At 48.5% G+C, this 13729-nt stretch overlaps 1 protein-coding gene across 22 annotated transcripts in view; it reads right to left on the minus strand.

The window, feature by feature from the left end:
- Positions 1-1140: 1140 nt before the first annotated feature.
- SVIL (supervillin) overlaps positions 1141-13729 on the minus strand; it is a 214933-nt gene continuing 202344 nt past the window's right edge. For all 22 annotated transcript variants that reach the window (XM_074358438.1, XM_074358441.1, XM_045519224.2 and 19 more), the window contains 8 exons: positions 11782-11887; positions 10955-11162; positions 9488-9621; positions 6616-6771; positions 5007-5150; positions 3667-3791; positions 1762-1917; positions 1141-1662 (listed from right to left, as the gene is read on the minus strand). In XM_074358438.1, the coding sequence (XP_074214539.1) occupies positions 1576-1662; positions 1762-1917; positions 3667-3791; positions 5007-5150; positions 6616-6771; positions 9488-9621; positions 10955-11162; positions 11782-11887 (1116 nt within the window). In that variant the 3' untranslated portion in view covers positions 1141-1575. The remainder of the gene's footprint in view (positions 1663-1761; positions 1918-3666; positions 3792-5006; positions 5151-6615; positions 6772-9487; positions 9622-10954; positions 11163-11781; positions 11888-13729) is intronic.

Below are 13729 nucleotides of genomic sequence, written 5' to 3' on the forward strand. Positions count from 1 at the left end.
GGATTTAACCTGTAACTTCTAGGTGTGTGACTGTGTTCCTAACTCCGGCTCTATAGCTTTCCCATGTCTGCTGTCATAACAGTGACACTGATACCAGCGGGGTCTGACCCTTCTTGCCAAGCTCAGTCCTGTGAGGTGGGTAGTGATTAGTACTGACCTTTGAAAAAAAAATGGAGATGCAGGTGGCAAAGTTCAGCGTCACACAGTCATGAAGTGGTGGGAGCGGGAGCAGGTGCAGTCCCCCGACCCTGGTGCAGGGCTGGGGGGGTGGAGGGCACACGAGTCAGTGACAGAGTTTAAGGAAAATGTGCTATTATGGGATGTGTGAACTTGGATCAAAAGTGGGGTGCTGGGAACAACTCATAGCAGGTCTGTGGTGTTTGCTCACCCCATGGATTTGGGATTTTAAGAACATAAGAACTTGCGAGGAGTTAAGCTTTCTAAATACCTTATATATTCAATATTTTTTAAAAGGCACTGAGATCCTGAATTTGAGATGCAGATAGAGAGTCAAGAGCTTCTGTTGAGTGATGATTTGCAAAAATATGTCTTCAACATAGTACTTGGAACTCATTTTATGGGTTGAATATTTCTTTAGTCTTATGACCTTGTATAACATTTTGCCCTGAGTTAGGTTAAAAGTTAACAGCAGTTAATATTTAATGGTGAAATATTGGTACTAGGTTAACAGTTACAAAAAATTTTTTTTTTTCCAGACAGGAACATGCTGGGAACTCAGTGTGAACCAATCAATTCATTGCCGTATTTATTCTGAAGGTTTTATTTTGGAGTCCTCTATTGCAAAATGACACGTTTAATGTTTACAACAGGTATTAGAAATTGAGTTTTTTTTTTAATCGCCACTATTTTAGAGTAAAACTGTAGATAATGTTCCAAACCATCGTCCAAAAAATGCAGAGCAAACTTTTCTGTATATAAACTGTACATAAAACAAGGCACTATACACTGAGGGGAGATATTAAGGTACAGAGGTGGATTCGCACGGATTCTTCAGAGCCCATGCCAGGAAGTATAAATTCTTTGTTCATTTTAGCACCGGAAGCAGCACTCAGAGCGAGGGAGATGCCCCTGAACGTGTGTGAAGGTACGTGGCGCTGGCAGAACTAATTCAACAGAAGCGACTCCGTCTACCTTTTAATATTATTTTTGACACCAAAAAAAAAAGCCTTAAAAGTGAATGAATACATATTGCTTCGTTAAATACATATTTGATTTATATGGTGTTTATATAAATATATATATTTTTTAGAATCCACAAACTATCAAAATAACACTTTATAAAGAGAACAGCTTCAAAAAAAAAAATAGGCATACGGATGCTTTGTTACCATTACCTGCCGGATTTCGTGGAAAGAGTGTTTCTAAAGAGTTCTCTGAAACATTTACAAAATACACAGCTCCAAAACGAGCAGGAGAGCCAGTCATGTCAGGTTTTCAAAAACTCAGATGAAAAAATATTTGTAAAGTACCAGCTCCCCCTGCTACCCCCCAAGACATCCACTTCCCTGCCCAGCGGTAAGGAAAGTGACAAGGGGTCCTCCAGCATCCCGTCACTCAGAACAGACCCTTCGCTTTCTTCAGATTCACTTGCTTCCAGGCGGGCAGTGCGTTGTACTCGTCGCGTGTCATGTCCAGTGCAAACTGGGAGGGGGGAAAGGGGTGCTCAGGGGCTGAGCCACGGGACCCTCGCATGCACCCCGAGCCCCACTTGAATGCCGTCCCCCTCGAGGAGGCGCTTACCTCGAAGTCTTCGTCGGTGAGATAAATCTCAAGCTTCAGAGGATCAACTCCCTCAGGCAATGGTCTGGCGAGGAGGTCGGCCAGTGGGTAAACGGTTTGACAGAGCTTGGCTAACACGTCCTCCACCAGTGTGATCTGATTCGAAACTTCTGTGTCCTAGAGGGGAGGTGGAGGCAGAGAGGAGAACTCCATGTCCTGAAGCTGCACATGCTTCGTCAGTTGGCACCCCAGCCTGGAGGACCCCTCCCGATGCGCTCCCAACTCTTAAATGTCATCTTAGCCACCACAGCGTTTCAAATAAGTCAGGAAAAAGTTTAGGGACTATCACACGAGGGGATGATGGCAAAAGATGATTCAATCTGAAGCTGAAACACCAGAAACATCCAAATGATGGAATCTGTTTACAAATGTTTAAAACCAGTTAACCTTAAAAGGAATCACCCTACCCCCCAGACCCCAACTCTTAATCCACCGTAGAAAAAGACGGTAAGAAAATGTATCTAGAATATGCTGGGCTGAATTGAGTTTTTGTTTTTTTTTTGTTTTTAACCCCTGTGTATATTTCATCTGAACAGGTCATTCCGGGGCAATCATCTTCCTCTGTTAACTTAGGACCCCTGACGGGCTGCCTCCTTTGGGCTGGGGGTGTGTTGGGGGAATGATGTTGTGGAAATTCAGCGACATTCAGACTAGGGGTCACCAGGTGGGAGTGGGAGGGGCCGGCACCTGAGACCCGGGGCGAGCGGCTTCGCGGGTCAGCGCCCTGGCTCCTTCACTGGGGAAATGGGCATTATAGTAAAAAGGTGCATCATAATGGACTGCCGTGAAAATGAAAGGAGAAGATAAATGTGCAGTGTTGGGAGCAGCGCCTGGCCCTGAGCGGCTCTTAGTGAATGTTTATTATCACAACTTGCAGGCCTGGGAAGCCCGACTGCTCAACTGGCCCCTGGGGATCCGCAGGAAACCCAGGATGTGGTGGTGATGGCTGTCCTTGGACTTGGATTGTGGTAATGGGGTGCTCATGATCCCTGGAGCTCTGAGGTCTCCCAGGTCACACGTTCCTGGTGAACAGAGCCACCTGGCCACGCCTGTCGGCCAGCAGGCTGCCCGAGGCCCCGCCCGGTATAACTCAAGTCCACGGGGCTCCAGAGAAAGGGGTTCGGGTCAGCAGCGGAGACTCGACAGGCCCTCCCCGTGGTAGAGCGGCAGCGCAGACCTCCTGTCAAATACCGCCGGGGCCGCCTCCCCAGAGGGGCAGCCCTCCTGCACGGCAAGAAAATCGGAATGGAACAAACCTATTTCCCACCAGACCAAAACACCCTTGGGATTGCTACTGGGGGCATTGTTGAAAACTCATAACTTCAGAAATCCTACATCACTGTAGTCAGCTTCCTGTTTGCAGTTGGAAAGGGTAACATTCTGGCTAAGATTATGTTTTGGTTGATGGCGTTTATGCTAAGTGCCGCCTGAGACACTGGGAGGTCTCATACAAGAGAGACAAACGAGGAACTGCGCTGTCTCTTCTCGGGAAGCTCCCAACGCGGTAACTCCCTCAGTTACCTGAGCAGGTCAATTCATCCCTGGCTGATCCTGTGTCGTCTCTGACCCAAGGTTATCATCTGAGACACGGGGCCCTTCTGTGGTGCCTTACATGGACTCGGGGAAGCAACGGACGGCTAGCTAACAGGATGAAGAGACGGCTGCTTTAATTACATACAGCCTCCACGGGGCTTCAGTGCACCTCTGCCTTTGACGTTTTTCAAAATGACCAGAATATTTCCACTGATTTCTCTCTAGGCTTCTCCTCTCCCTGAGCGAGCGGAGTCCGCGTGGACTTGTTAGCACACTGTGAGCGAGGAAACGCGAGGGATGCTTCCCTGCCCCTGGGGAAGGCTGGGCACTCACCATCTCCGTGATTTCTGCGATGTCTTCTCTGTGCTCCCAGCTGGGGAACATGTTGGTGAAGGTCAGGGGTTCCAGACCCGCGTGGATAAGATAAGACTTGGGCGGCGGCTTCTTGACGCTTTTTCCTGCAGCCACACAGAATGCAAACGTCAGCAGACCCGGCGCTGGGCCTGAGGACCCCGTCTGTCTCCGATTTCCCCTGAAATCTTTTCTTCTTTGTTTGCATCTCTTGACTGCTGGCTTAAAGTGGAACTTAGGAGTACTTCCTACCCCATGGGTGGTGTTTACATAAAAGGTTATTTTTATACACGTGACTGCATAAAATTGCACGGAATCCCCGATTCTAAACTTTCTGAACCTAAGAAAACACTTCATGGGCCCAGAACGGGCGAAAAGCAAGCCCTTCTCTGTGGCTTCTGGGTGGGATGTGGGTGGTCTTCCTGTGACTTGCTATCCCAGGGCTGAGTTCAGTGAGAATGAAACAGCTCATGACAGCCTTTTAGAAGCTACTGTAGCTTACACATTCGGTGGGAAGTTGAGGAAGTTACTGATTATGAAAGAGCTTGTAGAGAGAGAAAATCAACTGTGCCTTCTCAGTGATACTCATCAATGAAGTCTTAACACCTCTGGTAAGAAATTGATCACTGGCATCTTTATTTTATTTAAAAGACCATCAATTTCAGGTGGATCAATTTTCAGTGTAGTAGAAAAACCATGAATTGACTACGGATCTTTCTTTGTAGATAGAACATAAAAATGACAGAATGGCTGTCATTGGCCCTCCAGCCCACCTGGGGGCGCTCACTGCTCTCTGATGGGGTGATACTGTGGACGGTGGGGCCTGCGTGTCCCACAGCACCATTCATCCTGAGCGCGGGAGGGTCTTCACCAGGCCAGGCGTCCCACAACACAGCTCTGAGCCTCAGAATATGACAGAAAACTGAGATTCATGAGTTTGTACTAGTTTGCTGTGGGGCGGGGGTGGGGGGCAGTATAAGGGTAGGGGGTTGAGAGGTACAAACTATTAGGTACAAAATAAACTACCAGGATGTGCTGTACAACCCGGGGACTATGGCAGCTACTTTATAACAACGACAAATGGAGTAGAACCTTTAAAAATTGTCACTAGATTGTGCACCTGTAATTTAAATATATGCATCTGTATATAATACACTTCAATTAGGAAAAGAAAAGTGAAATGTCATTCATGCTGTCAGCTGAGACTATACTAATCTTGACATTAATAAGCCTCAAAACGCCAAAGCCTGCAGCCGGAGGCTGACGTGGCCCCTCACCCAGGCCAGGCGGGGGTTGTGCCTGGGCCCCGGGGGCGCCCTCACCTCGGCAGTAGCGCAGCACCGTCCCCATGGCGCTCTTCCGGTCCGCGGCCCAGCGGATGCGCGCCGAGCCGGTGATCTTGTTCTCCGCGGGCCACCAGCCTTGCCAGAGGTACACCTCGTGGTGATTGTCAACCAGGAAGAGCGCTGGGAGGGAGACCAGACCGTCAGAAGCTCTTCCCCAAACCTAATCCATGCTTTCCTCCCTTGGTAGGGCCGGGGGAGAACCCCCTTGGCAGTTCAACTTAGGGCCATAGGGAGGGTCTCCATGAGGTCTGGCCCTTTGAATGTGAAATCAGGAAAAGCCTCTAGGCAGACAGGGGGCGCTGGTGATGCGGGCTCTTTCCTCCCCGAGTCGCCCCTCCTGCAGCCACCTGTCCCATCCAGGCAGAGGACAGAAGATAGACATGCCTCCCAGGGGTCAGTAGCACCGCTGAGCCCCAAAGAGCAGATTAAAGGCGGGGAGAGCTTCACTTTTCCCCTCCAGCTCAGCAGGTCCAGGCCCGCCTAGAAGGCCGGCAGGCGCTCTACGTCTGCGGCTCATTTAGGGAGAGTTGGGCTTGAAAAACCAACCGCTGCTCACTTTTTCTCTCCAGCAAACCGTAGGGCTGACTCCGAGAGGCACGCGGGCTCTCACACTCGCGAGCTCAGCTCGCCCAAGGCCTTTCTGGGTTCCCATCTCAGGATTCCGTGATAACCACATACCCAAAAGCCCGGTGGAGGCTGCTAACCAATCCTGAGCCCTGGGATGAAGAGGGCAGGTGGCAGCCCCTTTGCAGTACTTGCTAATGTTCCCCAGTGTGACGCATGCACCAGTCCAGCTTTTAAGGCGGTGCTGGGGCTGCCAGTGTCCGTGAGGTTCCTGGCTGCCACTCCAGGTGCTTGTAACGTGAGGGCAGAGATGCCGGGCAGTCGACTTCAGACTCAGCTGTCTCTGGTGACTGTCCCAACTCCAACAAGAGCGCAGAGGGTCTATTTTGAGGTGGCGGGCAAGGGAATGGGGTCTGAAGACACAGGCAACAGTCTTGGCCCTGCTGTGCAGCCTCTTCTGGCAGACATTGCTCTCTGGCTCACTCCGCAGCTCCTCCCAACCCCCTGCTCCTGGACTTTTGCTTTCCCAGGCTCCCTTGCAGCCAGGGGTGGCCATGGGATAGAGCGCTGGCCAGGGGGATGTCTGCTGGGGGCTTCTGGGAAAGCTTTTGTTTCATCTGATAAAAGGGAGAGAGACATGGCCACCACGGCCCTTCTTCCTACCCTTCTTTCTGTCCTGAACGGAAATATGATGGCTGGAGCAAGGGCAGCCACCTGAGGGCCATAAAGTAGCAAGACAGAAGGAAGGCTCAGAGAACAGCAGAGACTCAGGCCTGACACAGCTGTGCTCAACCTATGCACTGACGAATTTGGGTGAGTTAAGTTAACTGAAGGTCAGTTTTTATACTGTAATTTGTGACTGATGTCAACTTTCCTTTGGGGTAGGTGTGAGGATTAAATGAGATCATGTAAAAAAGTATACTTGGCAAGTAAAAACTGCTTACTAGAGGAGAGAGTAAAATATAAAGGTTTTTGGAAGGCGTGTCTTCTGCTCAGAATTACCCCTGCCCGTGGGCCATACCCGGCTGCGGTGCACTGTACAAGTCTTCCTGCAGGAAGGGCATAGAATTGACCACAGAGGGGTCTCGGGCAGGATACATGAACTCCGTGGCTGCGAAGTCACCAGAGGAACTGCTGAGGATGAACAGGCGGGGTGTGAAGTTAAAATTCCCAGGATCTTTGAAAGAAAAGAGAACAAAAAGCTAAAGACAAAATATGCATCCAAGTAAATTCCAGGTGGACTGAAGAATTAACATGAGACATGAAATGATCAAAGAATGAGTGTAAAAAGAGGGTAAGATTTGTCTGAACTTGGAGGTGAGGAAGGTCTATGTATCGTGATTGCAAAAGAAGTAATTCAAGGAGAAGAGATTTATGCATCAACATAAAAATGAAAAACTACCTTGCGAAAAACTCACCCCCAACCAAACAAAACGAAAGGCAAGTGACAAAATGGGAAACTTGTTAATATCCTTATTAGTATTTAAAGGAATATAATAAAGAAACAATAAATATCTTAAAGTGCTAAAGGCACAAATACAATATTCACCTAAACAGAAGCACAGATGGCTAAGAAATACATACAGAAAATGTTGAGCAGTTCTCATTTAAAACATTAAGTTCTAACAGTGTTTAGATACCAGTTTCTACCATCAATTTAGGCAGCGAGGAAAAAGTAGTAAACCGAATCTGTGACTGTGCCAGGAAATGTACATGTCTGTACATTGCTGGTGAGAATGGAAGTTAGTGCCACTGTTCTGGGACACTTGCTGATACAAAAGTACTGTAAGACTTTCATAACATCAACACAGGAGTCCCATATCTAGGAATTGACCTTACCTAAAAATGAATGCAGATAATTCTTCTGAAAATTATTTATAACCTCATTATTGTTATCAGAAAGAAGAAAATTGAAAACTTAGCTCTACAGCTGTAGGAGGTAGGTTAGGTAGAGAGTGGCACATATTAGAGAATGCTCAGGAAATATCCTGCAGCCAGTAAAAGTCTAAATATTAACATAAGATTTGGGAAATTGTTCATAATTAAGGGCAAAAAGCAGGTTACAAAACAGTGTGTATAACGAATACTACCCAAATTTTACTTTTTAAAAATATATGCATATATGTTGCATAAAGAAATGTTAATTCTGGTTGACATCTTTGAGAGATGTGATTATAAGCACCTTACTTTCTTTAACTTTGTACTTTCAAACATGTCCCATGATTGACATGCATTCCAGTGGACCCTTGAACAACACAGGTCCACTTATACGTGGAGATTTTCCAACAAATATATTGGAAACATTTTTTGGAGATTTGTGACAATTTGAAAAAACAAACTGCAAGGCCTAGAAATATTGAAGAAATTCAGTATGTCATGAATCCATCAAATATATGTAGATACTTGCCTATTTACACAGGCATGAGGTGAATGATATTTAATACAAAATTAATAATGTGTTCGCTTTCTTACTGTTTTGTAACTTTGCTTTCAAAGAAGTGGATTACTGGGTGCCTCTCTCTTGTAACTGGAGACACTGCAGTTTCAGCCCATCATCACGAGTAAGTGATTTTTGAAAAAAAAAAAGTAACTTTGTCCAATACTGCATTATGAATAGGTATGCCATAAAAATTTTATAACGATTCATTAGTGTATCGGCGAGGCTACCGTGGAGCAATTATATCAATGACACCAGCCAACCAAAAAGCAGTCACACTGCTGCTGCTTTGCTATCCCTGCAAGAATCGTTATGTCTGTAACACATGCACATTTCTTTTTCCCATTATCTTTTCGTTTTTGAGGTCTAGCGTGAGTAACACGTACAGCCTCTGCAGTGTTCTGTAGCACCGAAGGCAACATTCACGTAGGTGCTGACAGATGAGTCCTCTTGTAAACAGATGACAAACTCACAGGATTGATAACTAGTCTTCCCAGTGTATCTTCTCTTTCTTATGATTTTCTTAATAGCACCTCCTAGTTTCCTTAAAGAATACAGTGCACGAGACGTGCAATATACACAATGTGTTAACTGACTGTTAAAGGTAAGGCTTCCAGTCACGAGGAGGCTCTCAGTAGTGAGGTTTTGGGGGAGTTAAAAGTTGTATGTGGATTTTAGACTGTTGGGGATTGGCCCCTGGCCCCCATGTTGTGCAAGGGTCAACTGTAGTTTTAAAACAAAACTATATAAACGTCTGTAGAGACAGAGAGGCAGTAGGAAGGAGTGGTCCTGAGGACAGTCCACTGTGTCCAGCCTGGGGCAAGGTGATGGACTTCCCCAAGCCTCGGTTTCCCCATCCCTGAAAAGGGCAGCGTGTTGGACCATGAGCACTAAGTGGGTTCATGTGTGGCTGGGGCTGAGCCACTGCCTGGCTCATCCTAAGCTGCTTAATAATTATTAGCTTTTCTTCTTAATGTAATTCTGTATTCAAGTCGGTCTGTAGTTTGTGTATTTAAAGACAGGACCAATCTACTCTCTGACACTCCACTGTTTCCCTGCACCCTGCAGACGGGCCAAACCAAGAGCACCCTGTTCCAGAGGTTCCCACTGTCTGTCCTCATCTGGTTTCCTGGAATTTTCCTCTCTCCTTCCCTTCTCCTAAGGTTGTACCTCCCTCCAAGGCTCCGTAAATGCTGTGTCTCCCGTGGAGCTGCGTGTGTGATTTTTCTGGCGGAAGCAATCTTTTCTAACTACCCGCCCCTATCCCGTCACCTGCCTGTCTCTGCGGACACACAGTTTCTGTTCGGTGTCCTAAGTCCCTGCACACGTCGCTCAGCCGCTTCCTGGGCTGCAGCCGGGCCCAGGGCCCGCCGTGTGCGGCACGTGGGGGTGACCGCAACACGTGGGGGTGACGGCGCCCTGGGCCAGCGCATGCGCAGACGCCGCGCGGGCTTACCCTGCAGCATGCAGTCATAGGCTTTCCGGTCTCGCCTCCCCAAAGCGTCCCAGAACCCCAGGGGCTCCGATCCTTCGTCACACTCATGTATCGTCACTTTGCTGCTACTGTGCAGTCCTGCCTCCAGGGGACACCTGCACAGAGAAGATCCGAGAGTTCTTATAAGGCCCTGGCAGCACAGAATTACTCAAGACGAATTCTGCGGCTCTGTCAGCCACCTCTCTCCTACTTCCCAACAAACAGTTCCACTATGTGGAAGACCGAGTGAAATCGATTTTTTTTTATACGTAACATACACATTTCCCACGCCTCCTCCCGGCGCTGGGTGTGTTCACCAGCACCGCCCTGGGCCCTAAATCTGTGCTTGGTACCAGGCAGGTGTTCAATACATATCTGCTGAATGTGCAAGGGAATGAGTTATTCATTTTATTTTTCCTCAGTGGCCCAAGGGGGAAAAAAACCCTGACAGGTGACCAGTGCCTCTGGATAAACGCTGGCTGTCATCCCTCCCTGCTCCCCGGCCTCCAGGATGCTCTGTTGATCTGCCCACCGCAAGCCTCTCTCCTCTTCTGCTCTCCATGTGCACTCGGGTTTAAAGCAGTAGCAGGGAACCAGGCCCATCCTGCCCAGTTCTGGTACCCCCAGGATGGATTTGACCAAACTCCCTGGGAGGCTTTGCCCTTCCACTATGACGATGTCACCGAGGCCAGGTCTCAGCCCGGGCATCTCGGGAACGCCTGAGGGGCACTGTGGTTCCTTGCTGCCTAAGATGCCCGTTCTGCTCAGGCTGCAAGGAAGCACAGAGCCACAGGGGCAGCCCACCTGGGCAGGTGACTGCGTGGCCCAGCTACTCCTTGGCTTAATCCTCTCTCCCCTCCCCTAGTGGGTCCTCACCTACTGCTGTCACCAGGCACTCTGTGTAGTGGGCACCTGTCTGCCCCGGGGAGACAGCACCCAGTGCGCTTGCCCAGAACCGCCCCGGGGACCCCAGTGACTCACCCAGGTGGCGGTCTCGGAGACTAGGAAGCACGGCTGTCCTCTAACGAGGGGACACCTGACAGTCCAACACAGCGGTTGGTTTCTAACTCCCTTGGACTAAGTGCTCTTAAAGCACCCCACTCCGACACAGACACCTAAGTGACACTTGAGACCTGCTCTCTTTAAATAGCAGAGGATGCCACACTCCTCATTCAAAAGCCCGAAGCACACTTCTGAGGGAGCTGGTGGGGGTCCCCTGCCTTTTCCTCAGGCAGGTAAATCCTCAGAAAGCAGGGGCAGCCCCGGAGGTTTGGGCCAGATGTGTGCCCTGTGCCCTTGGAACATCAGGGCCCCTGACCGCGTTTGGACCCCCCCGCCCCCCCGAGTCGCTGTGGCCCCACCTGGGCATCCACGGGGACCTTGGGATCCTTCCCGCCTGGCGTGCACCCCTGGGGAGCTGGGAGCGGTCCTCAGACACACAGCACTCACTGTTCCTTGATTTTATTGGCTGCAGTCCTCCCGACCTCCTTCGTGTGGGCCTGGGCTTTGCATCCGTGCCACAGGTAGATGAGGGCTTTGTTTACGTTGAGGACAACCATGGACGTCCTGGACCTCAGGCTGCTGCAGTGACAGGCCACCTCCAGCAAGTTCCCCTCCACGGGCACTTCACCACGAACGCAGTACAGCCTCCACCCACCTGCAGGGGGTGCCGGTGGCACAGAGTAAGGACGCGGCTGCCTGGGAGGGGGCCTAGCAGGCAGCCACCAGCGCCACCTCCTTCCAGTCCCGCTGCTTGGGCGGGATGGGGGCGCGATGGGCGGAGGTCCTACGGTGGCCGGAGAGCAAATCTCTTTGGAGTTAGAAGCAGGGTTGCCAAAAGTACACGATGCAGAAAAACGATTTTTACAAAATTCATAAATGCCTAGTTAAGTCATATTTTAAAGGGCTCTAAAGCTCAGGGTTGGTTTTTTTTTCTTTTTTGAATGCTGGCCAACAAAAGTCTCAAAATTTAGAAGAGAAGCTCACGGATTTCTCCCCCCTCATCCCCTTGAAAAGAGACAGAGTTGCCGGGAGGATCCAGTTTAAGGTGAAGTCATTTTCCAGCCTCCCGCCTGCAAAGCTGGATTCTGAAGTCAGCTCCGCGGAAGGGGGAGGGTGTGAGAGCCCCAGAAAGCTGACTTACAAGGCAAACGTCAGGTTTTCAGTGGTAAAGCCACAGCTGTATGAAGAGAGACTTACTCTAAACCCCCAGGTCTATGAAAATACCTTTCACAGGAGGGGGAGAAAATCAAATTCCAGCAGTGGAAGTGACTCACTTTGTGTGTTTTCTTCCTCCTCTTCCCGTCTCCCGGAGTGGACCACCATCCCCCCCTGGAAACACTGCAGAAAACAGGGGGGCTCCTTTCCCTGGAGAACCTGGACCTTCGAATTTAAACACATGACAGTAAGTAACATGTGGTGGTTCTGCAGAGTCAAAAACACAATACACGCTTGTCGTCCACCATCTGAAAAATACCCAGACGTGCAAATAAAAGCCAATGATAATACTGTTATTTATAGATAACACTATTAAAATTCTAGTGTATTGCTCTCCTAGAATACAAAGTATTTTTCGGATATACACTTTTCCCAAGTAGGATTGCTGTCTTACGTTGCTTTATACCCTGATTTTCTTCAAGTGATGTTTTTCCATCATTGCATATTTTAAAACATGAATTTTGATATTTTAATGGTATGAGATGGTATAGAACATGATTGATTTAAGCACATTTTTAACACAGTGCACCTCTCAGCAGGGAGAATGACTAATTATTATGATTATTTTTTGGGGGGGTGGTTAGGTTTATTTATTTATTTTAATGGAGGCACTGGGGATTGAACCCAGAACCTCTTGTGCGCTACGCGAGCACTCTACCACTGAGCTATGCCCTCCCCCGACTAATTATTAACTTAGTAATTCTGGGGAAAACAGTCTGTCTTTGCAGCCTTGGTAATGTGCTACTCAAAGAGCCTCTGTTAACGCATCTGTTAATCCATCAGGGTGGGCTGCATCTCACTGATAACGGCAGGGTTGAGTTAACTTACTCTCATCTGCCAAGACATTTCCCCTTAAACGGGAAACTGTTTACTGAGGCTGGCAGGGGGAGCACTGGAAGGTAGGAAGCATTTCTCACTATGAGCTGATACCTCAATCTCAGGGCCCATTTCTCATCATTAAGTGCTACTTCGGGACAGTGTTCTGTATTTCTGCAGTTTTTTTCCCCCCATCCATTGTATGGATAAAAAAATGCTCAAATTAGAGAACTCAAGCCTCAAAACTCTAAGGATAATTTTGAAGGCACGATAAAACATATTCATTCATGGCCTTTACCAAAAAAAGAAAAAAAAAGGCAGTTGAAATGACCCATTATGAGGAATAAATGAACAGGTGTTTGTCACTGAAAACTATTTGTACATTATAGTCCAGGGTACAAAATAAGCACTAAATCCTTTCGGGGAAGAGGGCTGGTTCTTAGGGATCTGGAAGGCTGAGTGAGTGTTGATCAATTTCTGGAGAAAATTCCTCCAGTTTCTCTCCTCATGCTGTTGTCAGCTGTTCCTCCAGGAGACTAAAAGTGTCTGCACGTGGTGTCATGTTTTCCAAAACTCCCAGAGTCAACTCAATTACTGGTAATAAAGGATGAGACCTGAGACACAGATAATCCAAATGTTAAAAAGAAGCATTTTCAAAAGCTTGGCTTGGAGCAGTAGTACCTGCCAGGCATTACACAGGCCCTGGGGTGGTAAGACAGGGTGGGTAAGACAACTTGTGGGGAAGGCAGAGCACAAGTTTGTCAACAATATGCCTGTCATTTTACGTAGGGATAAGTGCTATGAAAAAATAAAGCATCACAAAGGGACAGAGAAGGCAGAGGACAGGAGAATGGGGAGGGATTTAGATAAAACATGGTGGCGACATCCAAACAGCACCCCAAACATGTAAGGTTCCAGGCCGGGGAATCAGTGCAAAGGCCCTGGGGTGGGTGGAAAGAGGTGTGCCTGCGAACCGCAAGAAGTTGGGAGTGGCCTGACCCAGTGCAAGATGAGGGAGGTTGGAGAGATGTGCAGGGCTCAGCCCTGGGAGGCAGTCAGATTGTGGTCCGGGTGTGACGGAAGCAAAGAAGGGGCACTATCTGACACATCCCAGAAAAATCAGGCGGCTGTGAGGAACGCAGACAACAGAAGGACCATTTTTACATCAGCCTTTGCTATTTCCTTGGGATA

The sequence above is a fragment of the Camelus bactrianus genome, chromosome 35 (assembly GCF_048773025.1).
Source record: "Camelus bactrianus isolate YW-2024 breed Bactrian camel chromosome 35, ASM4877302v1, whole genome shotgun sequence".
NCBI lineage: Eukaryota > Metazoa > Chordata > Mammalia > Artiodactyla > Camelidae > Camelus > Camelus bactrianus.